This window comes from Lepisma saccharinum, chromosome 5 (genome assembly GCF_977018435.1).
Source record: "Lepisma saccharinum chromosome 5, izLepSacc3.1, whole genome shotgun sequence".
Lineage (NCBI taxonomy): Eukaryota > Metazoa > Arthropoda > Insecta > Zygentoma > Lepismatidae > Lepisma > Lepisma saccharinum.
Window position 1 is genome coordinate 65,405,695 of NC_139233.1, and position 26,704 is coordinate 65,432,398.

Here is a 26,704-nt window from a genome sequence, read left to right on the forward strand (position 1 = left end):
TGATTTCCCTTGAGCGGTAAATGCTTATTTATAGACTAAATGGGCCTGCGTCGCTTGTCACTTCGGTACGAACCCTGCTATCGCGTGTCGCTTCGGTTTGAAACCTCACTAAGAGGCGTGCTTTTCACCACAACACAATACGCAGATAAACGATCAACATGCTTAACAAAATGCAAGTCGTACAAATACTTTCCGGGTACCAATCCTTTCTTCGTTCTACTTGTATCAACAGGTTTCGTCTCTCTACGTTCTTCGGAAACCTACGAAGTGATACTTGACTCAATAAATTTGTTCCCGATCGAACTGTGAAACAATATACTACACAGTTGACACCCTATTTGCTTGTAAAAGAATCTCCACCTTGCTCTTTCATATTAACGTCCATAGCACCTTAAGCGTAACCGGATGTTCGAGGGGGACCAGACGAGTGCGCATGCTCCGCAGTAGCTCCGCCTTTAACACCGTCTATAGGAGATAGACTGGAGGACCTGAAAGCATGGGTTTTCAACCATAGGAGCGGGGGCGAGGGGCAAGGGAGGTAGAGGCAGAAATCTTCCCTTTCTCCTCGGGCGGTTGTCTATACCTGGATCTGGTAAGGCGAAAGAAGAGCCAGCTGATCACATCGAGGGACGAGAAGCGCGTGGAAAGAAATGCTGCATATGAACTGAGGTTTCAAGATAATAAATATTGTGATTTGAAAATAATTAGAGACGTGAGATTGATTGATCTATCTCTGGTAGACTAGCTACTCCTCAGTGCACGTCACTGCTCGGAGGTTGCTCGCTTCAAGTACTGTCTTGCACTTTTCTGACACGGCCTCAGCACGCCTAATGTAATCTGTCGCCACTCCTGGCTAAAGACGATCTGAAGCGAGAGATTAAAAACCTTATCACTATTTTCATCTTCCTCGTGTCACTTGTCTCTTATCGCACAACGCGAGACCAACTTTGTTATCTGACGTCACCGAAATACGCTAAATACCTAATTTGTTAGCTTAGGCTTGTTAAGTTTAGTCCTCTTAGCAAAAATAATATATTTGCAGTGCATTTATGCTAAAAGAACCAGACCTACCCCAACAACGTAAGTTTTCCAGATCTGATGTCAGAACACGAAGTTGGTCTCGTGTTGTGCGATAAACGAGACACATCTGTTTTGTTTGGTGTCGTCTGCTGGATGCTGAATATTTCGAATCAAGTTGCACCGAATATTTTCCAGGTATTTTATGAATAAGTTCAATGTAAACTGCAAGTACGCAAGAATGCTGTTTCATTTTGCAAAATATTTTAAGTGTACAGTTATTTGATTCGCCGAATGTACATTTTTTTGTACTACAATAACATGTAATTGCCCTTATTAGTAGTCTATGGTGTTGATCTAAGCATACCAATCTACCTAATCTGTGAAGTATACCGTTCCGCAGGTAACTGAATTTTTGTAAAATCCAGGAGGTCTAGAAATTAACAAACAATACCTCTAGTTTTTATCATATTTAATTCTGCCATATGTATTCATTATTATTTCTTTTAACTTTAAATTTGTAAATTATTTTGGGAGCGAATGTAGAATATAGAGAATGTCTCTAATGTCGTTAATATTTGGTATACTAACTAAATTTGGCCTCTGATCACGAATCTGTTGTTAAAATGCAGCGGACACGTCTGGAAATTATGAAAAAGCTGATGTAAGTTGAAATTTTTTTTAAAGAAAGCTTTTTCGCGTTGTTTTACGAAAAAATGTTGGTACTACTTTACTATACCAGAGACACCTATCAATGATTTATTTCGCAATTTTTTACATTGCTAACGTACTATTCTGCATTGCGGAACATTTCTTTAGGTGAAATAATGCATTTCGAACGAAAATAATGTCTATTTCTTACATTAACGAGTACTTACTGTTGTTCCTTATTTCCCACAAACCATCCACGGGTAGCCCCAAAAACCATTGACAGCCCAAAAATTCACGATAGCCCCACGAACCATTACGGGGACGAGGTATGCCTACTAGGTTAGGTTAGGTTCCATTAGCACTCCTTTCGTTCAATTTAGCATATACAGACAACATCGGCTTGTAGCAGCAGCAATAGCGCGTCGGAAATAGATTTTCGTAGAAAACCACATGCATTGGCATTAAAATGGTTCAAACTACATTCCCGAACATCAACAACGCTACAGAAAATGATTTGCGTAAGTACTTTCTCCTGTAAATTTGAAGAAATCCGTCTCCCGTATAGTAAAGTGTTACCAAAATGTTAACTATGCTTGCCTAACTAAACCTTGCCGGAAATGGTTCGTGGGGCTATCCGTCAATGCTTTGTGGGGCTACCCGTGCATAGTTCGTGGGGCTACCCGTGAATTTTTACATGCGTCCGCGGCATTTTAACAACAGATTCCTGATTAGAAGGCGAAATTTAGTTAGTATACCAAATATCAACGTAATTAGAGACATTCTCTGTATTCTTCATTCATACCTTATTTTGTGCTATTTATAACATATATGCCCTCATGTATGAAATTCTTTTCGGTAATATCTCCCTTTGTGTATGGTAATTTTTATGTGGCTGTTTAGGATATATCATCTTAGCAATCATGTATTTTAAACTATTTGTAGACTAAACTCTCAATCACAGCTCTCTCCACATGTTATCCTTGACGTTTTCCATGCCTATGTATTGCAGGTTTACGGAAATAAATATTATTGTTATTATTATCTCCTCAGTTAGGAAGAATTATGCAAAGCATCTCCCCAGCTGGGCATGGGTGTTCTTTGTGAATGTTCTTCCATCAATTTCATCATAGCATAACTAGGGAGCGAATTATTAAGTGCTAAAAACTGAAAATTATTTATGTTCTAAGAACAGTGGAAATGGCCCCAGTTCAGATCGTTTAATTCTGATATCATCATGTTAGTTGCTTGTTGTATTGTGTGGATTACAATGAACAACAACGTACATTTCCAAATTATCCATTGAAAATGTACACTGATTATCTCTGAACAATGACTTCTATTGTGAAAATGACCTTTACACATAATATGTAGTCAGACGTGCATATTTGAAGTGCTGGAGATTTCAGACTGAAGCAACAAGCTACACGTGCCACTTAGGAATGGACCAATCAGCAGCAATGTTTCAAAGTGACATGGCAGGCTACGCATGCCTGTTTTGATTGGTGAAATGTTCAAGTGACACATGTTCTGGACCTTGTAATTAGGGGTCCTGGGTTCTATACCCAGCAGAGGCACATAGTAGTTCCGATCCCACTTTAAACTGAAGGCCATTAGGCATATTTCGTCTATTTGATTCATTATCTCCAAAATATGCATTTACACAAAGGATTCGGAAACATTATTTTGTCTGAAATGTCTAAAATATGTTCATTTTGTGTTCTTTCCCCAGAAATATGTGTTTTGTGTGGTAAAGGTAACATTATGCATTTTTATGTGAAATAAGACTTCGCATATTACTTTGCAGCAATATGGTCAGCACTCTAGCGAATATGGCAGACTTTGCAAGTAACTAAAACAAAAAGATTTTTAACTTTTATCCTTCAAAATCCTGAATTTCAATTTGAGGTACCTTTTCTTTTTAAATTTCCAGGTTGCTTGTGGAGTTTTTATTGTGAATATAGCATGAGATTTAAAACATCACTTTTGAAGGAGCCGAAACATTCAGAACTTGTGTCATGTGTAGGATGGAACACCACAGAAGAAGTTTTTTCTTGTGGGTAAGTGTTACTAATTTGATGTAACAAAATTAAAATAAAGCTAATGTGGAAAAAGACACAAAACATGAATAGAATGTAAAATAGTGTCATGTTAAGTGAATACAACAATGTGCCATACCAGTCGTTTTTTTAATAGCTGAGAATCAACAACTAAGCTAAAATTGTTTGTTTTAATAAAATAAATGTGGTAGAATTTATGATTGTGTATGATTAAAACAGAGTGTATACAACTTGCATTATTATCATGTTATCACCACAGTGTTATCCCATGTCAAATCATGCAGTCATGTAACTCACCATCTCAAATTTTCTACAAATTTGCTACATATGTCCTTCATGTGGTCCTTATTAAAAAAAGAAAAAAATCAAATTTTTAATATTCTTCTACATTTGGTTTAGGAGAGAGGAGTGTGAAATGTGCCTGAACACTTTTATCTGATAAAAAAAATTGAATCATACATTCATTATTTCAACATCTTTTTGTTGCTCACTCAATGGCCATAATGTGTTGAAATTTTGCATTTGACTTAAGAAAGAAGTGAACTTGGATGGAAACAAACAATTTTATGAAATTTTGACCCCCTCCCCCAAATAAACTGAACTCATAAATCACCACCACAGTACAATTTGCAATAAATATATGTAACAAATTATAACCATCTCAATGAGCGTATCTGATCATTAAGTGAACTAAATACATAAAATAAACCCAACAAATTATCTTCTGTTGAAGTTCTGTTTTGAGCTGGAAAATTATCATTGCATTACTTACGCAGCATATTTGCAAATGATGCAGCTCAATATATTATTTGATAAGGTCTAGGTACCATTCTCCATTTCTTTCGTGCAATCAGGCTTTCATTCTATTTTGTGAAAGTTGATTGCGCTCATGAAGAATTTGGATTCGAGTCCTAGTCTGTGCATTTGTGCTACTTTATTCTTCCTCATCTATTTCATATAATCACCATTGCATCCTCATCATCGTGATTAGCTAAGAGTGTTCTATGATAGAAAACACAAATATATTTGTTATGATGATAAATACTTTCTAACTAAGCCGAGACGTTTATTTTAATTCCACTTCATGCTCAGATAGGCTAATTGGGACTAGACCTACAGTTGAAGTTGGAAATGATGAAAATAAGGGAATCAACATTACATAGTATAATTTGACAAATGTTTTGCAGGCGTTACCCCCACACCCCCTCTACGCCTTCATGGCGTGGTGCTATGCACAGGGGATCACTTTACTTTACTTTTTTGCAATTTTTGTATCATGTAATTTCACATTACAGAGATGATCACTCTCTCCTCAAGTGGAACCTGGTGTCAAATGAGACAACAACAGTTGTGACTTTCCCTGACGAACTTTATCCTACTGACCTCCACTGGTTCCCCAGAGGTCAGGTATCTGGAAAGAAGCAGGGATTAGATCTTCTGTTGTTGACATCTGCAGATGGTAAGGAACTTTTGTAATACATAGCATGTACCTTATGGAAACAGACAACATAATTCTGTCATTGTTCATAGTCTTGCATATTTTTGAGTACTCTGTGAGGGCCAGTGTTTTACCATAAGTCTTTTCTTCAAACTTTTTAGTCATACTTTGTGCAATGTGTCCTTTGATTACCTGACCTATCTGTTGTCACTTTGTCCACTCTTAGCATTCAGAGAAGGCAAACACATTTATTTATTTATTTATTTATTTATTTATTAACCAATCGCCTATAACAGAGCGAATGCTCCAATTACAATAGGCATTACAATTTGCTATATACAATATAATTTACATAAATATATAATACATGATACAAACACATAGTAATTATTACACAAAACATTAGATAAATATGAATACAAAAAGTTATACAAATACGAAAGTTACACAAATACAAAAAATTACATACATATACATATTACAAATTTTGAACAGAGGAGAAAACTAAAGGACAGAAGAAAGAAAACATAAACAAGTAACAAACTATAAAAGCTTGAGAAGAATAAAGAAATTATACGAATACTACAGTTGAGAAAATAGTCACCTTGCAATTAGTGCTGTTGAGTTTGCAAATATTTCACAAACAACATTGTTCTGAATTGTAACTACCACTTTGGGCTGTCACAAACTGTGTACACAATGGTTTCTGAAAATGTTGACAGCCACTCGCAAAACGTAAAGAATGAGTCAAATCATTCAATTTATCAAAGGTGAAAAAGCTCAAGGAAACTCAATCTGGACAAGAGATCATGGTAACCAAAAAGAAACCAGGAACAATAATAACCTCAGGACTACTGGGGAAAAAAACTGAGATGTGCCATTCAGACCTGGCAATGTGGAATGCTGAGGTCAGGAATTGTAGTTCTTCATAACAGTGCACATGCTGCTGACCACATTTGTTCACATAATTCTAATGAGAAATATTAGATCAACCCCCTTACAGTCCTGACCTTGCATGTAATGTAATGACTATCACTTTTTCTCAATTATTCAAGGAAAGCCAAGTATTGAAAACAGAAGTGTTGCTGGCTTGGCTGATCTACTAGACAGCAGTATTTTATGCAGAATCAATGAATTAAAATTTTTGGGTGCATCTGCACTTTAGGCCATTTTGCACCCTTCAATATATGGGTGTAAAAAGCCCCCTTGGGAAAAAATTAAAAGTGCAAGGTTGCAAAGGGACCTGCACAAGACAAACACAACACATTAAAAAGTCAGAATGTTCTAAAAGCTTCCTTACAGATGGTGGAAGATGTCAGCTCTAAAAACATTTGATAAAACACCGTTGTCATCCACCCACATAGATGACAAACAGTTGGGAAGATTAATAGTTTGTCTGAGGAAAGCAAAATCAGAACATTCAACATTACAAACACGACACATCGGAGGGTCCAGCCCTTGCAGCAAGTGACCATGTGTTAGACAAAACAGTACCCATAGTACTTGGATAATAATGTTAATACATAGAAAAATGAAGTTGATATGTATGTGTTTGCAATCACAAATACATTTTTGTTACACTTCTATTTCTTAACTATCAGAAAAGCATTTGTATCCATGGGAATCGGTTGAGTGGCTACTTTAGAATCAACAAAATAAACTTAACTGCATATTGTGCTTACCATATAGAATAGTAGCACATTTTTAATATATGTATCAATTAATTTCAAAGTATTGAGAGTACTCTCACAACAGATTCAATTAATGCCATGCACTATTTTGTAGGAAAGTTTCACCTAGTGAACAAGAATGGCAGAATTGAGAAGAGTGTGGAGGCTCACAAAGGTGCAGTGTTGACTGGAAGATGGAGCTTTGATGGAGCTAGTCTTTTGACAGGTGAGTCCATTTAGAATATCTTTTGATCAGAATGTGACTTAATATTAAGAGCTTTAACTTGTTATTGTGGCATATAAGGTGTGAAAATTGTGGACAAGGTGCTTTTGTGGCTCAGCTGGTTGAACATTGGCTGAGATTGCCAAGGGCTCAGGTGTTGTCTCTGGGTTGGCCCACACTTTTAACTTTTGGGAGGTCATATATCCGAAAATAATGTAATAGTTCCAGTTTGTATGGTTTTTAATCTTGAAATGTAGGGTTTCGTCCAAGTTTGCGAATACTTCACCAAGGAGAATTCCAAGCACAGTGAATTTCCAAATAAGGCATGTTCATCTCTATGGTGTTATCCTGGGTGCCAAACAGGTGTACCAAACATTTCTTAAGAACTGGTCAGAAGGAACCCTTTTTCTACCATATTTTGATTTTTTTAAGTTTTAAGTGTACTTTATGCACAAATAGATTAAACTGGATTTGATGTGCAGTTTAAAGTAGGATTCGAACCACTGTGAACCTCCACATCAAAACTGGGACCCATTGATTACAAGGCGAGGACATTACTACTACATCATCAGATAAGGTCTTTTACCATATCTGCATATCAGCCTCTGGAGGATACTTTGAGGAACCCATTTCTGAGTTCCAATCTGCTGGTATACCAGATTTCCTGCAGTACCCCCTCCTCTATCTCATGATTTAACTTTGTTATCTCACAAATGTCACTATTACTTTCATGCCATTTGACTAAGAAGAGAATAAAAAATAAACAAGACGGTCGTTTCCAACTAACATTTGTGCATGTGTCCTAGAAGAAACAGCTAACTGATATTTGTTAGGAAAAAATGATTATTTTTAAAAATATGCATAGGTATTAACTAGAAAAACACACTGATTTACAAGATGGTAGTGTAAATTTATTTATATTATTCTCTCTCTCTCTCTCTCTCTCTCTCTCTCTCTCTCTCCTCTCTCTCTCTCTCTCTCTCTCTCTCCCTCTCCCTCTCCCTCCCTCCCTCCCCATTATTTTTGTTATTTAGGGTTTCTTTTCTGTCACTTTTGGCTAATCTTCATGATGGAATAAGGGGATGAAAGAAGAAATGATCACCCATGCCCAGCCTGTAACTCGAACTTTGCAAACTTCAGTGGTAAAGTCCGCGCATTTATTATGTCCCCATTGGCAACCCTTTCATGAAACTTAACACTCGCAGCAATAGTCAAACCGCTCCCGATAAGCGCGTGCACTCAGACGTTGTTACCACATTTTCTTTACATTTCTTGTAGTTGCAAGGTGCCTTGTGTTATGGTGCTGTTTTGTTGCTTTGTTATAGTGTTGGGCTTTTAGTTTTTTCCTTAGACTTTGCATAATGCAAGTTATCACGGCTGCTAGTGAAAATCCCAAGTATGAAGACAACATTGCAGGATATTATTTCCTTCATGGAGAGCAGAGGTGCCTGCCCATACCCCCCCCAAAATCATGCCATGCATCCCCCCAAATGATATCATGTCCCCTCCCAAAAAAAAAAAACATTCGTGCCCTCAAACCATATCGTAATCCCCACAAAGTATTTAATTACGACAGCGTGTCTACCGAAAGTAACTTTTTTCTTAGCTGTACAGAACACTATACTTGATTTGCCCTTATTCCCTAAACAGGGGTGCTCATCACTCAAGACCACCCCTAAAATCGTTCATCATAATCCCATTTGATGTCTATTTGAATGAAATACCATGTTACATTGTTCATATTTTTTGATTGTCCGATTTTCGAAAAAACTTAAAGCTAGCACATTGAGTGGTTAAATGTAGTAAATTAAAATATGTAAATATGCATATAAATAGTATTTTTGAGGGTTTATAAAACTCAATTTGAGTATTTAACACAAATTGTTACACAACTTAAGATAAAGATAGAATAATTCAACCTTGGCAAACCAAATAATATGCTCCAGCCGTATGGCAGATTCAATTTGTTTCACAATACATTACAGAATCCTAGCTAACTAACTAACTCTCTAGCCTTTTTAAACCCCAAGGTTCATGGCTGCAGCAACACAGGCCTTCCATCTTTCCCTATCTTGAGCAAGTTCTACAGAATCCTAGCTAGATATTCTTAACCTCAGGGCGATAATATAACAGGGTTCCCCTTTCAAAGAACTCACCCCCACCCCCTGTTTTCCTGGGGTAAATATAATTATTTTAGTAACAAACCATAATCCATAACAATAATTACTTGGATTTTATCTTCAGTGCAAATTTAAATTTTCCTGTGACAAGTTAGAAATGCGGATTCGATATTTTTGTCCCAAATGATGCACCTGCTTTAAATTAAGTAGTATACCAACACTAAGCAGTATATTTTAAGAAGTGATGTTATTAATGAATATCACTTATGTCTTGTAATGCATCTATAGTACAGGGTGTCCGGCTTAGACCTTTAACATTACCAAAGAGCATAATTTTGCAGAGAACCCCAATTTTATTACCAAAATTTACATTTTGGTAGAAAATCTCATGCATTTTTTTGTCCCAGCACCAGCACTTCACACAACCTTGATATGAGCCCCCCTGTGGCACGGCAGATGTCGAACCGATATTCCAATTCCGTCCAGGTATTCACTAGTATTTGAGGGGTCACATTGTTAATCGCCTGACGAATTCTGTTACGCAGATCTTCCAAGTTCTCGACGGGCATACTGTAGACTTGGTCCTTGATGAACCCCCAGAAGAAAGAGTCTAGGCGGGAAATAGAAAGAGAGCTGAGACTAAGCAAGTGGTTTAGATCCTCTTCCTATCCATCTTCTGGGAAAATGCTCATCGAGAAATTCTCGTACAATGATAGCAAAATTTGCCGGGGCAACGTCTTGTTGGAAAAGGGTTTCTGGAGGCATTTGAGGCACAGCGTAATGCTGAAGCATGTCTAAAAAATTCGTTCCTCTCACTGCTTCTTCAGCAAGGAAGAACGGGCCTATTATCTTCTCTTTTATTAAACCACACCACACATTAACTTTTGACGAGACTCTCACAATTTCACGAAACTCATGAGGTTTGTCACATCTCCAAATACGGCAATTTTGCTTGTTAACTTTGCCACACGTGTGGAATGCAGCTTCATCAGAAAAGCACACCTTGTCCAGAAAAGCATTGTTGTTGTCAATTTCGGTTAACATTTTGCCCGAAGACGTCTGTCTTTTAGGTTTATCATCAGGATTAGTTTGTTGATGTAACTGGATCTTGTACGCCCGTAGACGTGACCTTTTGTGCACAACGTCATGGATAGTAGACCAAGGAATGTTGAGCTCTAAACTTGCACGTCTTATTGATTTTCTTGGACTTCTTGTGAATGCAGTGCAAATCACTTCAATGTTTTCCTCTGATGCCTTCCGCTTCGCGTACTTCCCGTGCACCGACACAACACTTTCAGTTTCTCTTAGTTGTTTATCCCACTTAGCAATACTCAAATAGGAAGGAACATTGTCATGACGTTGAAGATTGAATTCACGCCGAAAAGCACGTTGAACAAGCTTCACAGATTTGTTTGCTGCCAGTGAAAGAACGCAGAACACTTTCTGCTGAACCGTCCACTCCGCCATCTTGGAATTTATGTGTTACATGTGCATGCGCGTCACGTCAACTCGAAGTACTGGTGATTCTCGCAAATGGCCACAGTTCCCAGTCCCATACAAACAATAAGTTTCATTTGAAGTTGAATGTAACTAAAGTTATACTGTTTTGTAATGTTAAAGGTCTAAGCCGGACACCCTGTATAAAACTTCACATTCACCTCAGTAAAGTGCCAAACACGCATTCTCGCTACACATGATTGCAAGCAAGAAAATGTTTACACCCATTTCTTTGTAGACTTTCAAGAATATTAATTTAATGGGGTGTCAATACTTCCATAAGATCCCAAGATATTTTGTCTTTTCCAGCTTCTCTTTTGGCACGTTTGGGGTCGAAAACGTGTACATACAATATCGCTAAATACAGTCTCCAAAATTTAATGTTCGAACTCTCTCTCCACTACAGAAATCTCCCGACAATCTAAGATTTAACACTTTATCAAGAGCTTCCTATTTCCTCCTTTAAATTTAATACTCAATCCTACCATCAAAATTTCCATGCTAATTTTAGACAGCATTGCCTCCTCCAAAAAAAATAATTATCAGTCTCCACACCAGAATTTCCGCAACAGTCTAAGACAATAGTAATACACAAGAATTGGATACCCCCCTCAATTTAATGTTCAATCTCCCTCTAACTAAAATACCAGCCATAGTGTCAGACTCAGAGTTGGATACTGCCCCCCCACACGTTTAATTCAGAATCCCCCCCCAGAACCCTCGTGTCAATTAAGGCCTAATATGTAAGAGTTGGATATTTCTCCCCCCCTTTTGATAATACCCTTAAACACTTCCCTTTTAATCTTTATCTGTATTTCTTTTCTCTTTCCATATTCTTTAATTTTGTTTCTTTTTCTTTTTTCTTTAACATTTCCTTCTGCTTTTCCTCTTTACCTCTTCTTCAATTTGGCAACATCGTTTTCCTACTCCAGTTTGTTGCTTCTATTTCAAGAGAAAACCGCCAGCTTGGGTGTTTCTTTTAACAAAGAGTACCACTCCCTTTGCTAACCGCAGGTGATATAATGAACGTGCGGACTTTAAGATCAATACTCAACACTGAACATGCTCAACAAAAAGCTAGCTTTTCGTTAAATTAAAATTCAATTAATGCAGCCAGATTGTCACTCACTCAACACATTAAAATGCTGACCAAGGCAAAATTTATTGTGTAAAAATATACACTAAAAACGTAACATTTCCACCCTCTAACAGGGTCTTCAGACAAAGATTCACAATAAATTTATTGTTCATATGTTTTATTAACATGAAAACAAAGCTAAGCAGTGTTATCACTCACCATATACATGACAAGATGTAAAACATTAACAATGCAATAATTATGAAGACCTTAGATGATATTTTGCAAAGTTCATGCTTATTAATGGTTTGGTCCTTTTTTTCCCCTTGTGAAAAGCTGGAGAAGATGGACAAGTCAAAATATGGTCCAGAAGTGGGATGCTGCGATCTTCAATTGTTCAGTCAGACACACCTGTGTACAGTGCTGTGTGGAGTCCAGATTCAAATCAAGTTCTTCATACATTAGGAAATATACTTGTCATTAAACCATTGGCACCAAACAGTAAACCAATACAGGTAATGACATTTTTTTTTTCCTACAAGGGAGCTTAATTTTTAAGGCTAGAGTTTAATATGTAGGTCTTCTGTTCCTGGAACTGTAGTTAAAATGGATATAAGTTATTTAGACTATAGAAATTGTAGTGTTCCTGGCAACAAGAATCAAACCAGTGTTCTCAGGTTACCCACCAGAGTGGGTGCTAACTTCCAATGTTTCAGTCTGATGTACTTTGTTGCCACGGTTTGTCCAATTATTTTCCTGTAGTTTACGGTTATTACAAGCATAAGTAAACAGTTTTTTGTTGTGACGTTTCAGGAGAACACACGCTTCCTTCATCAGACATTTATTTTAATTTTGACTAAAGATACAGTTATAACAATGGTTAGCAATTTTTAAACAAAAAGAATCCCTTATATAATGGATGTTGTCAATGTTACATTGTTGTAATATAACAACCTAACTGTGAAAAGAAGCAGTCTGTTTTATTTTTATTTCAGATAATTTATCACATTATTTTTTATTTAAAATTATGAATCCCAAATATCATCAGGTAAATCAAAGTTATCATTGTTTTCAATGTTTCAAAGCAAACAATTTCACAGAAAGCTCTCAAAACCCTATAACTAAAATAATAAATGAGGTAAAGAAAGTAATTGAAAGCAGTATCACGATACCAAGAGAAATGAAAAAAAACAACTCATTGTCAAAAATTCAACCCTGCCGATTGCCTTTGGACTACCAAAAACTCACAAACAGGGAACTCCAATATGGCCCATCATTGCAACTTTCACACATCCTGCATACAAACTATCCAAATATTTAGTTGAAAGGCTTGCTATAATTAAACAACAAACACCATTCAGTGTTAAAAATGCATATGAAGTGAAACAGAAACTAAAACATATTGTTTGGAATAATGAGTATTGTATTGCAAGTTTTGATGTTGAAAATTTATATCCTAGTGTCCCAATAGAAGGTGCCACAGATGCATTACACAGATGGCTTATTGAGATGAAGGTTAACCCAGTAGAATCATGGGAATGGTTCGATGGTTTACTGTATGTGCAAATTACAATTACTTTATATTTGATGGCAAAATCTATCAGCAAGTAATCGTCTATCAATTGGAAACCCAGTATCCAGAATCATCTCCAGCATTTTCCTTCATTACATAGAATCTCCAATTGTTAATCAGATAGGTGTGGATATCATACTCTACATCAGATGTGTAGATGATGTGCTAATTATTGCTAAAAATGAGAACACCATCATGGACGTATTTAAATTGTTAAATGAATCACATCGTTGCATAAAATTCACTTGCGAACCCATGAATAACAATGTAATTTCTTTCCTTGATCTGCAAATTAAGACAACTGACACAACAATTCAAACATCAGTCCATAGGAAAAAATTAGCGGGGGAAAAATACATCCATGCCAATTCAGAACATTCACGTATAACAATGGATAATATATTTTTAATTTTTTTCCTGAGATCACAAAGACTATGTTCTAATAATAAAGGTATCAAAAATGAAGAAGAAAGGCTTTTTAATATAGCAAAAGGAAATGGCTTTCACACTAACAGAATAAACCAAATCAAAAAAACAAGTCGCAGGAAAACTAAAGTTAAATAAAATACAGACAAAGATGAAAAATCTGTTGAAAAGAAATGTGTGTGCATTCCATTCCTCAAGGGATTCTCACATAAAATTGCCAAAATTTTTAGGAGATTTATTTTCATAATTGTTTTTAGATCACCAAGAAGTTTGGAATGTACATTTAATGAATTCAAAATGAGAAACTCTCTACCAGATGTGGAAACCACAGGAATATATAATATAAGTTGTTCATGTTCAAAGGATTATGTAGGACAAACAGCAAGAAAAATGGCAATAAGATGGCATGAACACGATTTGGACATTATAAATCTAAACCCAAGAACAGGTTTGTCAGCTCACATCATCGAAGAGAAGCATTTGATTAGAAAGAAAAGAGTTTTAAAAAGATTGATTGGAAACATAGAGTTGAATGTCTGGGAAGCTTCGTTCATTGCAGAAGAACACTGGAATAAATTAAATAATGAAAATGGTAACATAGATCCAGTATCGAGTTTTCTTTTTCACAAATGGAGTAAGCCACCATCTTTAAAAATTTAATGTAACAGAAACATCAAGAGACTTTGTGAAAACAATGATAACTTTGAATTACCTGATGATATTTGGGATTCATAATTTTAAATAAAAAATAATGTGATAAAAAAAATATCTGAAATAAAAATAAAACAGACTGCTTCTTTTCTCAGTTGGGTTGCTATATTTACAACAATTTAACATCGACAACATCCATTATATAACGGATTATTTTTGTTTAAAAAATTGCTAACCATTATTATAACTGTATTTTTAGTCAAAATGAAAATAAATGTCTAATGAAGGGAGCATGTGTTCTCCTGGAACGTCACAACGAAAAACTGTTTTCTTATGCTTGTAATAACCGTAAACTACAAGAAAATAATTCTACAATTCGAGCAATGCGTACATACAAGAAAAACTATGGTTTGTCCAATTTATGGACAATATATATATTTGCAGGGGATGTGGTATAACCCTGGTATTCAACATTCCACGTCATGTTTGACTGAGTTGAGTTGTGTGGTTTCTTTTTGTTTGTTTTTTAAAATATATACATATGTTCTATTATTTGAAATTGGTAAACATAACATGGTGCAAACAATGTTCCTATTCTTCTTTGTCCACATGAGATGACCATTTTTGGTGTTACATGGAATTATCCAGGAGTTGCCTCTTTTTGCACACTTTTCAAATCTGCAATGCAAGTAATATGTATATACAAGAAGTACACTTTGTAATGCAACATTAGGCTTTAATCAGCAGTTGCTGATTTTCAACCTTGATAAGGTGTAAGGTCGATTTTAGTTAATTGACCTTATTAATTGATTAATCAAGTCTTTTTGATTAATTTTTTCACGGGGGAGGGTCTATGTGTGGATAAATCACTGAAGCTGAGGTTGACCACGTATGCTTCACTGACATTCCTTTTTATTGTTGTAACCCAGAGGAGAGTGACATGAAATATTTAAAAGAAAATACTTGTATCATTGCGAAGATTATGCTTATGTTGATGCTGAAATGGACAAAAATATACCACACACACAAGCATACATACAAGTAACCACCACAGTTGGGCCAACGTCAGTTTTTACGTGGGAAAGGTTGGCGTTACGTTTGTTGGCAAATTAACGTTGGTCTTACGTTGGGTCAACGGTGGTTGCCAACGTTTTCCCAACCATGAAAACGTGAGTCAAAATCAGTTTTAAAAACAACTTTTTTAATGCTAAGACAACTTTCAGAAGAATGCTGAAAATTCTAGAGTGTAAAATAAGTGACATGTAACTGTTTTTTTCGAATATTTTAGTCACAGCGCATGCTGGAAATATAATATATTTTTAATGAAAGTAGAAGCCATGTTTAACTTGCAGTCACTCACCAGTCCTCTGTCAGCCACCATGTATAAAAGATGTGTTGTGAATTGCTTATTGTTTGTCTCTTTTGCTGTAGTAGAACACGAACATTCTTACAGGTATTATTGTGAAGGTGGTTAAATGTTATGTGCAGACTAAATTACATGAAAGATGGAAAACTAAGTAAACTTTAGAAGGTTTTTGTGCCTTCTCTTGAAGGTATGATGCCTTGAAAACAATGATACCATGTGACTGAGAAAGTGCTGTGTATTTTTTGTTTATTCTCATAAGTAACTTCAACTATTGTTTACATTTGGCATCACAATAAATTATGTATATATCAGAAAACAAACCTATCCATTCTTTAGTTTTCAGTATGTTTGGACAACATAGTAAAACCATATGTTGGCCCAACGTAAAAACCACACGTTGACCCAACGTTGGAACCATTGCCAAAATTACCATTGGCCAACGGTATGTTTTTGCGTTGGGCCAACCGTTGGCCAACTATTTTCAGTACGGTCGGCCCAATGTTGATTTATGTTAGCATTAAAAATGTATGTAATTATTTTTCTGTTGCAGTTAAAAATTTTAAAATAACAGCAGCAATCTTCTGAAGTTGAAGAAATGTAAAAATGCAATCTAAAGAGATATATTTTGTGTGGAAGAAAAATACATTTGGAAAATGCCACAAGCTCGGAAGAGGGATAGGGGTTGGATTTAAAATAATTTGGCTTAAGGATAAAGCCACGTGTTGCTTATGGATGCAAAAATGAATAATAGTTTAATCTAAAAATAAGAATGTAATTTACTATTCTTGTATGATGTAAAATAATATCACTTCTCTCTTCCAGTGGAATGCACATGAAGGTGTAATTTTAAAAGTAGCATGGAATCCAAGCAACAATTTGATCCTTTCTGGAGGAGAAGACTGTAAATACAAGGTAGGCAGTTGGCTAGTTAGAAGCTCTTAGAAACATTATCAACGAGAACATTATTCACTATGCACTCATATACACTATGTTGCCATTCGTCACCGGACACCCCTCAAAAAGTGTTTGGGATCGTCTGTACACGTCATGCAACCTATAAAAGGCGTTGCCGGTTGAGAATACACTCATACCAGCTACAGCAGTCAATATGGACAGACGACGCGAACTGGGTGAGGCGGAACGAGGGATGATCATTGAAGCCCACAGGTTTGGGCATTCGACCCTTGAGATTTCCAACACATTTCAGATACCCCGGTCGACAGTGAGTGATGTTATCGTGAAGTGGAAGTGAGAGTGGTCATGACATGCCGACCCAGACCCAGTAAACTGAAAATATTAACAGATCGTGACCGTCGATGCTTGAAACGTGTGGTGAAGTCAAACCAGAAGGTGTTGTTACAGATGGTGGCACAGGAGTTTTGATCCAGTAGTGCTGCAAGTGATCGTACTGTCTGCCGAGAGATTGTCGCACTTGGTTTTCATGGTCACCCAGCAGTTCACAAGCTGCATATCACAGCCTGCAATGCGACCCGTTGGTTACAGTGGTGCAAGGAACGCCGCCATTGGACTCTCGAACAATGGAAATCCATCCTATGGAGTGATGAATTGCACTACCAGATGTGGCGGTCCGATGGACATGTGTGGGTGTGGGGTATGCCCAGTGAACGCTGTTTACAGGACTGTGTCGTACCCACAGTGAAATTCGGCGGAGGTGGCATCATGGTGTGGTCCTGCTATTCGTGGTATGGTCGTGGTCTTCTTCTTTTAGTTCGGGGAAACATGAATGCCGATGGGTACCAAAAAGTTCGGGACAATTCTGCCCTACCGACATTGTGGGAACAATTCGGTATTGGCCCATACCTGTTTCAGCACGACAATGCTCCATGTCATACGGCAGGCATTATCAACATGTGGTTCGAGGACATGGGTGTGCAAAAACTTGATTGGCCAGCCCAAAGTCCAGATATCAACCCCATTGAACACCTTTGGGACGAGTTGGAGTGCCGCTTGAGAGCCAAGCCATGCTGCCCAAAAAAGCAGCACTGAGCTGTTTGCCACTTTGCAGGAGGAATGGGGCAAGATTCCCGTCGACATGTATTGACTGATGTGTTGCTGTGACCGGATTAACGTACTGGTATAGGGTGTCTGGTGACGAATGGCAACATAGTGTATATGCAAGATGTGTTAAAGGCAGATAACGTTCTTATATGCATTCACAAAATTCTGATGTTTGGTGTTGTTTCTTGAGTAATGAGCAGAAAGAGTTATATTGACCATGCAAATAACAATGCAACTTCATAGAAACAATAATAATTGAAAAGGGATATGTCTACAGAAATGATGTGGGAACAAAAAAATGTTAACCTTATGTACGTTACGATTTTGTACTCACAAGAGATGTACTATGCAGAAGTTTAAATGAAAAATACAGGTTTGACCAGTATTCAAATGAGAGGTCTGACTTTCCATGGCATTGCTCTACCACTGTGCTACCAAACCAGTGGTTTTACCCCTGAGTTTGGAAAAAAACATGTAAAACTCCAAGCTGGGAGATAATAGGCACAGTCGACATCATTAGTAAAAAGGCAACATATTCCATTGTAGTACACTGACGGACAATTTCACACTCGTAAAACATCGGAAGTGAAAAATTAGGTGAAACAGGGCTGTCTCAGTAGCTCAATTGGTAAGTTATAACATGGTATGCCAGAGAGTGGTTCGAGCCTGCATCTTTTGCTCAATTTTGCTTGAATTTTCCAACACAAAAATACCGTATTTTGAACCATTACTTTTAGTTATTAAATTGTACTAAGTGTTCTTTTTGTGGTATTACTTGTTCGTGGAAGTACATGTTTTCATGCTCTTCCTTGTTGATTGCTTTTTTTTAATGTATTGGCTATTGTGTTTTGAATTCGTTGTGTTTATTGTAAACCTTTGAGTTTAAGAATACCAGAGATTTTGTTTTTAAAATTTTTATTGTTGTTGTTATGTGATGATGATGTTCTTTTCCTAAATAACATCCACATTTCTGACATGCTCCTATATTTTCTTCTCTTCAGGTGTGGGATACTTTTGGACGACAAATGTACACCAGCAGAATTCATGACTATCCTATCACTGCTTTATCATGGTCACCAGGTGGAGATCTGTTTGCTGTTGGATCTTTTAACACTCTTCGTTTGTGTGATAAATCAGGGGTTTGTAATCTTTAAATGTTTTTGTGTATCACATGTATTTTAATTAGTGGAATAGTGTTGACTAGGTACCTGCATATTTCACTTTTAATGCAAACAGGAAATGTGAGGAATTGCACTCTAATGTTCATTTTTGATGTTTTGGACATGTGTGATATGATTCAAAATATAGTGCAAATTGCAAAATAAACTCGTAAACACAAAATTGAGAGTTTATTTTCGGTCCAACACTTCCTGAAATCTGAATTATCCTCTGAGTTAGGCAAAATTCCGAAATGTTAATTAATTTTGCGGCAAAACTTACTGACCTTGTTACACAGGAATAAACTTAATAATACCTCAATAACGGCTTAAAGTACTCCTGTTAGCCCACAACATAAAACACAAACAGCATAATAAAACAAACTTTAAAAATAAACTCAAGCTTGTGACTCCATCTTGAAGTCATCAGGCCTTATGGTGAGTGAGAGAAAGTAGCAACTCCAATGTCAATACAGTACTTGAATGCTGGTCCACACTTCTTATCTCGTCACTAGAGAAACGATTTTAAGGTGCAAAATTATGGCCGGGAAGGGAGGGAAAAAGGTTCTGAAAATGTTTTCAAAAAAATGCTGATAAAATGCCTTTATTCAATGCTCTCTTTTTCTGTGCCTTTTGTATATAATGTGTGCGGACTGCATACAGAACTGTGGTTCTGCCGAATAGGCTTTGTTGAAGTTTGAGTTTTCTCTCGCAGGTTTTGCTACATTATCTTGGGAACTATTGGAGGCTGCAACAATTATATTGTACAAAATGAGACTATAGGAATTTATGTAGTTGCTGAAGAAGAGTGATCATTTATTTTTCTGTTCAATTTTTTTTTAACAAAACATGAAAGAACAGGAAGGAAAAAGGTGTTGAAACATCAAAGAGGGGGTAACATAGGGGATAAATGTGCTAATCTCACCAAAAGGTGCAAAGGTGTGTTCATTATATTTGATTTAATGTCCTAAAATACATATCTCAAACGATCGGTATGAAAACAGCTATATTTTTGGAAAGGTGCTGCAACTTAAAATATGTTCCCTACTCATCACAAAATGATATGAATTCGAGTCCTGATGAGGTATGGATATTTCTTTATGAGAGCCCCTTCACCAATTTTATCCATTCAATCGTCATTGATTTACATAAATGCAATTAGCCTAAAGAGGCAGGAAAGCGATCTGAAATAATAATAATAATAATAATAATTGAAATACCATTCCCACATTTGAGCTTTGGGGCAGTGCTCACTGGCTGCCTACAGTTGGAGTACAAGAAACCAATTGCATCAATTCAAGTAAACCACTAATAGAAGCAGGATGGTAAAAGTCTGATGTGATGGTGTTAGTAGTGTGTTACAGTTACATGCGGGGGTAGAAAAATACAGGGTGCCTGGTCACCATGGTGCTGAAAAATTTCACCTGGTGTCTGGATTTTTAAATTCAGTTCTATATTCTTAATATTTCGAGTTTGCTTATGGAAGTTTCCGTTACCTTTTTTTTTTTCAATGACGAGTACAGTATGTGTTTTTTATGCTTGTGTGTTTTCTGTATCACATGTATCATTAAATTAGAATAATAATCATACCATTATAAATTTTTGCACTATTGTTAGCCGAATTTCAAAATCTGTGGTGATATTGTAGAGCCGGCCACATATTAGAACGCATTGGATAGTTATGCTTGCTGTTACCAGTTTATCCTTCTTTAGGAAGACCACTCAGGTGTAAGGATTAATTACTTTTAATCCAATCGTGTATTAATTAATAAATTACTGTATTTACTCATGTATAATGCTTGTAATCAAAGGGTCCCGGGTTCGATTCCGGTGGAGGCACGTAGTGGTTCCGATCCCACTTTAAACTGTAGGTCCAGTCCCGATTAGCCATACTGTGCATAAAGTGGACTTAAAACACCAACTCAATCAATCAATCATGTATAATGCACACTTTTTTCCAAAATTTTGCCCTCAAAAACTGTGGTGCGTATTATGCACGGAATAATTCAGACAGACAATATAAAACTGTACGTGGTAATTCCATGATTTTGTGGCATTTGCATTGATTTTTCATGATTACAGAACTCTATCATGTTATATATTGTTGTAAAGCTTAAATTCTGCAGTTTCTGAATATGGCGACAGTATTCCATTCAAGATGGCAACACTAACGTTTAATGCTATTGACAATAAGTTCATCACAAAATGATTGAACGTTCTGATTTTTATGGTACTTTGAATGAAAGAAAAGATAAGGAAAACAAAAATAGTAATTAAAATGTATTATTGGCCAAACAATATGACATGTATGGAGTGTGTAAATGCCTTAGTGTGCTACTAACTGTTAATTTGAAGGTCCTGAATGTGCCTCATATAGTTGTTACCTTAGTCACGGAAAAAGCATATTTTCAAGTTTTTATTAGAAAAAGTAAAGAAGTAATGAGCAAAAGTCTTACACCAAAGTTATATCCTAAATATAACCAATAAATGACCACATAAAGTACATTTGGAAATATATCGCTCCAAAGTACAAATAAAAGCTGTGACTAATATAACCACATCAATGTGGCCAACATATAGGCCCTACAACATTGTTACGTTAGACACATTTGCTGGCCTCTTCATTGGCATAGAAGCAGCTTTAAGACCTACAACCAAGAAAGCCATTTCTTGAACCTGAATTGTACTGTGCATTATATATGAGATATAATTGTTAGTCACTTTTCCCCATCAAAAACCACGGTGCGCATTATACATGCACGCTCATTATACATGCACGCTCATTATACACACCATTAAGCCTTGTTTCCATGATTATGAAAAACTAAATATGCTGACCAATTTTTTTAATTAATTTTATTAAAAACATAAACTAAACGTAACGTTTCGACCTTCTAGCAAGATCTTCATCAGACTCTGTATCAAGTACAAAAGTAACAAGATACACAAAAAGGGCATTATATATACACACAAACATTACTCCCTCCAGACTATGAGAAAGTTGTTAGGAACTTTCTAGCAGGTGGCTTCCACTTGCCAACTGTACTTTCACCTAAAAGGCTAAACATAATTACTTTCATATAGAATGTGGTTGGACTTTTTATCTCCTGCTCCTTTTCCTTCATTTTTCTCCCTTCTCCTCTCCTCTTTCTCTCTTGTCCTTTCCACTCTTTCTAACACATTCTTCCATTCTTTGTTTAACTTAAGTCCCCCATTCCAGTTCATTATGTCTTCACCTTTCTTCTCTATTTCCTTGGCTTCCTTCCATTTTCTCACTAGCATTCTCTTCTCCCTTCCTATCTGCTTAGCCTCAACCCACTCTATGTCATGTCCTGTTTCTCTCGTGTGTTTAAATATTGCATTTCTCTCTCTCTTAAGTCGTACATCATCCCTATGTTGTTTCAACATGAAGTTAAACAAAGAATGGAAGAAGGTGTTAGAAAGAGTGGAAAGGACAAGAGAGAAAGAGGAGAGGAGAAGGGAGAAAAATGAAGGAAAAAGAGCACGAGATAAAAAGTCCAACCACATTCTATATGAAAGTAATTATGTTTAGCCTTTTAGGTGAAAGTACAGTTGGCAAGTGAAAACCACCTGCTAGAAAGTTCCTAAGAACTTTCTAATAGTCTGGAGGGAATAATGTTTGTGTATATATAATGCCCTTTTTGTGTATCTTGTTACTTTTGTACTTGATACAGAGTCTGTACGTGCTAGAAGGTTGAAATGTTACGTTTATTATTTTCCTGTAGTTTACGGTTATTACAAGCATAAGAAAACAGTTTTTCTTTGTGATGTTTCAGGAGAACACACGCTCCTTTCATCAGACATTTATTTTCATTTTGACTAAAGATACAGTTATAACAATGGTTAGTAATTTTTTAAACAAAAAGAATCCCTTATATAATGGATGTTGTCAATGTTACATTGTTGTAATATAGCAACTTAACTGTGAAAAAAGCAGTCTTGTTTTATTTTTATTTCAGATTTTTTTTTAAATTTTGAATCCCAAATATCATCGGCTAATTCAAATTCATCATTGTTTTCACAAAGTCTCTTGATGCCTGTTAGGTTTAGTTTATGTTTTTAATAAAATAAATTACTTCCTTGGTCAGCATATTTAGTTTTTCATTATACACGTGTAAATATGGTAAATGTTTTAACATCATTTCATATCTTATCTTAGTTGTATTCATGGCTTTCTTTGTCCAGATTTGAAAAAAAAAGGCTAGCTCCTGAGAAAAAGTGGCTATAGTGCAGGAGGCCTTAGAAAGATCGCTTCGCGGGCTTACGGCAATATGGGGGGGGGGTGTCTGCGAGAACCAATCAGTTCCGCGAATGAACGAGCCTGGTTGCCAGCTCGCTGCACCCTTCTGGAAGGGTGAGTGACCTCTGCCTCTTGCTACCTCGGCCTGTTTGTTCGGCTGAGGAGCAGACGACACGAGATTATCGGCAATAGTGTGCGAGCGAAGTCTGCTGTTAGCCCGCGAAATGCTCTTTCTAAGGCCTCCTGCACTATAGTGTTTGAATTATTATTAGTTTTGTCTACCCCTGATTATATGTTGCAGTTTTAGTGGTTCGCAAGTATTCTAATTATTTAACATTATTACCTTTTGTTATCCTGAATTGTGACCTACTCGCTCCCCAATCCAAAATGGTAGACTCAGAATTGTGGAGCTACACCTCTTACCCATGTAGTACACAAGCTACTTGTTAATCAAAGAACTACCGTCTCATTTTGTTTATGTTGCATCTTATGTAGAGACAATAAGGCTGCTAAAGCTGCTGTATGATAGTGAAATAATTACATTATTCCTTTGCAGTGGTCATATTCTTTAGAGAAACCTAACACAGGAAGTATTTTCAATATTGCTTGGTCCAGTGATGGGACACAGGTTGCAGGAGCATGTGGAAACGGGCATGTGATATTTGCACATATAATCGAAAAGTAAGTTGAAGCTGTAGTCATGTAATAGGGATTGAATCGTGTGGTGTATTCTGAAATGTGATTGTTTCACTTCTTTGATGGTAAATATGCATTGGAAACTACTTAGAACTGAAATTGCCCATGCTTTGCTTGTTTTAATTCATTTAAACATATGAAATGCTTTTACTAGACACATTGTTAATTTTGGTAAATATATGTTCATGAAACACTAAGGAGCACATGTTACAGAGGCTTTGGTAAACAATTTTGAAAGGACAAGATGAACTTGAATGACATATACAACTGATCAGAGAACAAAGTTGTAACCATGCATTGACTGAATTTTACAGTGATATTTTATTGGCATTTTTACACAAGCAACACCCATTTTTCTGGTATAGAAAGATAGAATTTGAAACAAGGTAAATAACATGAAGATGGTAACACTAGAAAGTATTCCTGTGTAGTCAAATGGTTAGCACTCTCCTCTTTCGTGCAAGTGGTCCCGGGTTCGATTCCTGGTGAGAGCCCTCAAATTTTCAACATTGGCAATGTTCAGCATCATGAGGACAATTAGAAGCTACTCGATCTTGAAAGCCAGAAAACAGCCACAATGAGACTGGGCTCACCATGCATCATCCAATGAAAAAGCTGCTCTGCGAGGGCTGTTGTGACATGAAGTTTAGTTTTAATTAGGCAACACTTGATGGTAAGCTTTGTAGCCATACTGTATCTGCATTGTGTTATCAAAAGCATTGCCATATATTATACTATTATACATTATGTAAAATCTACTCCTATACAAACCTGCAGTCTCTACCGTGGTCATCTTGGGTGATGCATGGTATTTGGGGATGATAATGGTAATGTTATAAATTTGGTGACAATGTTTAGACCTCTGTAACTTCTAAAGTATGTATCATTTAAGTTTCTGGTGTTATTTACTTTTGTTTGAAATATATATTTAAAATGAGCAAATAAAACTATTCATATTAGATTTGTAAGAAAAGTTGACCTCTGGCTGAGGTAGCAAAATTTTTGCTCATTATGTTTTTCCTTTTGTTTGTTCTTCACGTGATTATTCTGACCATAGCAGAACATATTACTGCCTCAGTTTTCAAAATATATCAGCCAACTACTTATTACAAAAGGAACTGGACAAAATGTCACAAAGATAATGCACAGTTATAAAATTTCAAGGCTTCTAAAATCTTTGATTGTGGCTGTAATGACATCAAATTGTATCATTGTAGAGAAGATTTATTGCTGTTGCTTGTATTAAAAAATTAATAAAATATCAGTGATGATATCACATGATTTTTAATTTTAAATTCATCTTCAAGTTAAGAATGTTTTTGTGATAAGAAGCATAAGGTTCTGTAAAAATTAGAAACAATACCATTTACTAAAGGTTTTTTAACATGGAAGTTTTGATCTTATAGTAAAAACTATACTAAAAAAGAATATAATGAATTTATTGAATTCCTGTGGTATTCTAGTGATAAATTTTGACAAGTGAAAATTTGTCTGATGGTCACGAGAGTAGCGGTGGATATGTCAATGGCAATATGATGTAAAACAGAAAATGAGGGTAATACTATGTTTCCAGTCACACTTCAAATTTTATTTAACTTTTTGTTTGGTGTGCAATTTCCACTGAAAATATATTTTTAAGCAGTAAAATTCTGTTCCAGGCGTGTGGAGTGGAAGAATTACGAAGCAACTGTTACAGGAAGCAAAATAATTGCGCTGAGAAATGTCATGAACGAAGCATGGGAAAAACTGGAATTCCGCGACCGCATCATTAAAGTGGCCCTTGGTTTTAACCACCTTGTAGTTGTCACATCAGCGCAGTGTTATGTTTACAGTACCAAGAATTGGAACACACCCATCATCTTCGATCTTCGGGAAGGATCTGTATGCTTACTCATGTTAGCTGAAAGGTTTGTAGGGAAAAATGGTCTAATTTTTGTATTTTGAAGAAATTTCATTTCTGTATCTGTCTAGAACTGCATGGTAGAATTATTGATTTTGAATTCAATTCATAGCACAAGCATGGTTGAATTCACTTCATAAACAAGTATATAATAATTCCATGTGACTTTTATGACAAATTACTTTATTCGCCTTGTAAGTTGGAAGAAGAAGAAAAAATAAATCTACCTGTACAGTTTGAATTTTGCTTGTATTGTTTCTGTTATTCAAGGTATATCAAACATGGAAGATTTTTGTTTAGGCTTCAGGTGTTTTTAAAAAGACAACTTATTATTATTCACTGTATATTTACGTATAAACAGTGCAATAGGAAACATTCCACAATCTTCTCACCTGCATCGTCAGAGCGAATGAAGTGGAATGAAAAAACTTCTAATACTGAAATGAAGTACTCACTCACCACAAAACTGTTTTTTATGAAGTTAGCATAATTTCACTGGCCATAGTGTGTTGAATCACTTCCTAGATGGTTTTATATAGGATTAAATAATTCATTCATTATTTAATCAAATTGGTAGCTGGCCTCATCACTCATCCTCATCTTTGCAATTAGCCAAAAGCAGCAGAAAAGTGAAGTAAAGTAAACCAAATCAAATCAAATTAGCTATCTTGTACTAATTTAACATACTAGGCTACACACAATACAAGCATATTTCTTCCTACTCCATTGTGTCTGATGATGCAAACAAGAAATTCGTGAAACATTACCTGCTATAAATAATCTATGCTCTGTTTGTAAATACATAGTGAATAATAATTTGTTTTCCAGCACAATGGAATTTCTTCGACAAAATTATTACTTTAACTTCCACAAATTTTCCTTTTATCTAGATTCTAAGGGATAA

The 26,704-nt window shown here is 36.1% G+C and overlaps 1 protein-coding gene across 2 annotated transcripts in view; it reads left to right on the forward strand.

Moving 5' to 3' along the window:
* Window positions 1-1,154: 1,154 nt before the first annotated feature.
* Window positions 1,155-26,704, forward strand: part of Oseg5 (intraflagellar transport protein Oseg5) — a 58,829-nt gene continuing 33,279 nt past the window's right edge. Inside the window, exons 1-9 of one of the 2 annotated variants that reach the window (XM_083122596.1) lie at window positions 1,155-1,215; window positions 3,599-3,725; window positions 5,021-5,184; window positions 6,949-7,059; window positions 12,088-12,266; window positions 16,590-16,679; window positions 18,788-18,925; window positions 23,761-23,885; window positions 25,559-25,807. In XM_083122596.1, coding sequence (XP_082978722.1) covers window positions 3,631-3,725; window positions 5,021-5,184; window positions 6,949-7,059; window positions 12,088-12,266; window positions 16,590-16,679; window positions 18,788-18,925; window positions 23,761-23,885; window positions 25,559-25,807 — 1,151 coding nt within the window. In that variant the 5' untranslated portion in view covers window positions 1,155-1,215; window positions 3,599-3,630. Of the gene's footprint in view, window positions 1,216-1,392; window positions 1,421-3,598; window positions 3,726-5,020; window positions 5,185-6,948; window positions 7,060-12,087; window positions 12,267-16,589; window positions 16,680-18,787; window positions 18,926-23,760; window positions 23,886-25,558; window positions 25,808-26,704 lie in introns of those variants that run through there. The other variant, XM_083122597.1, reaches the window with a different exon arrangement.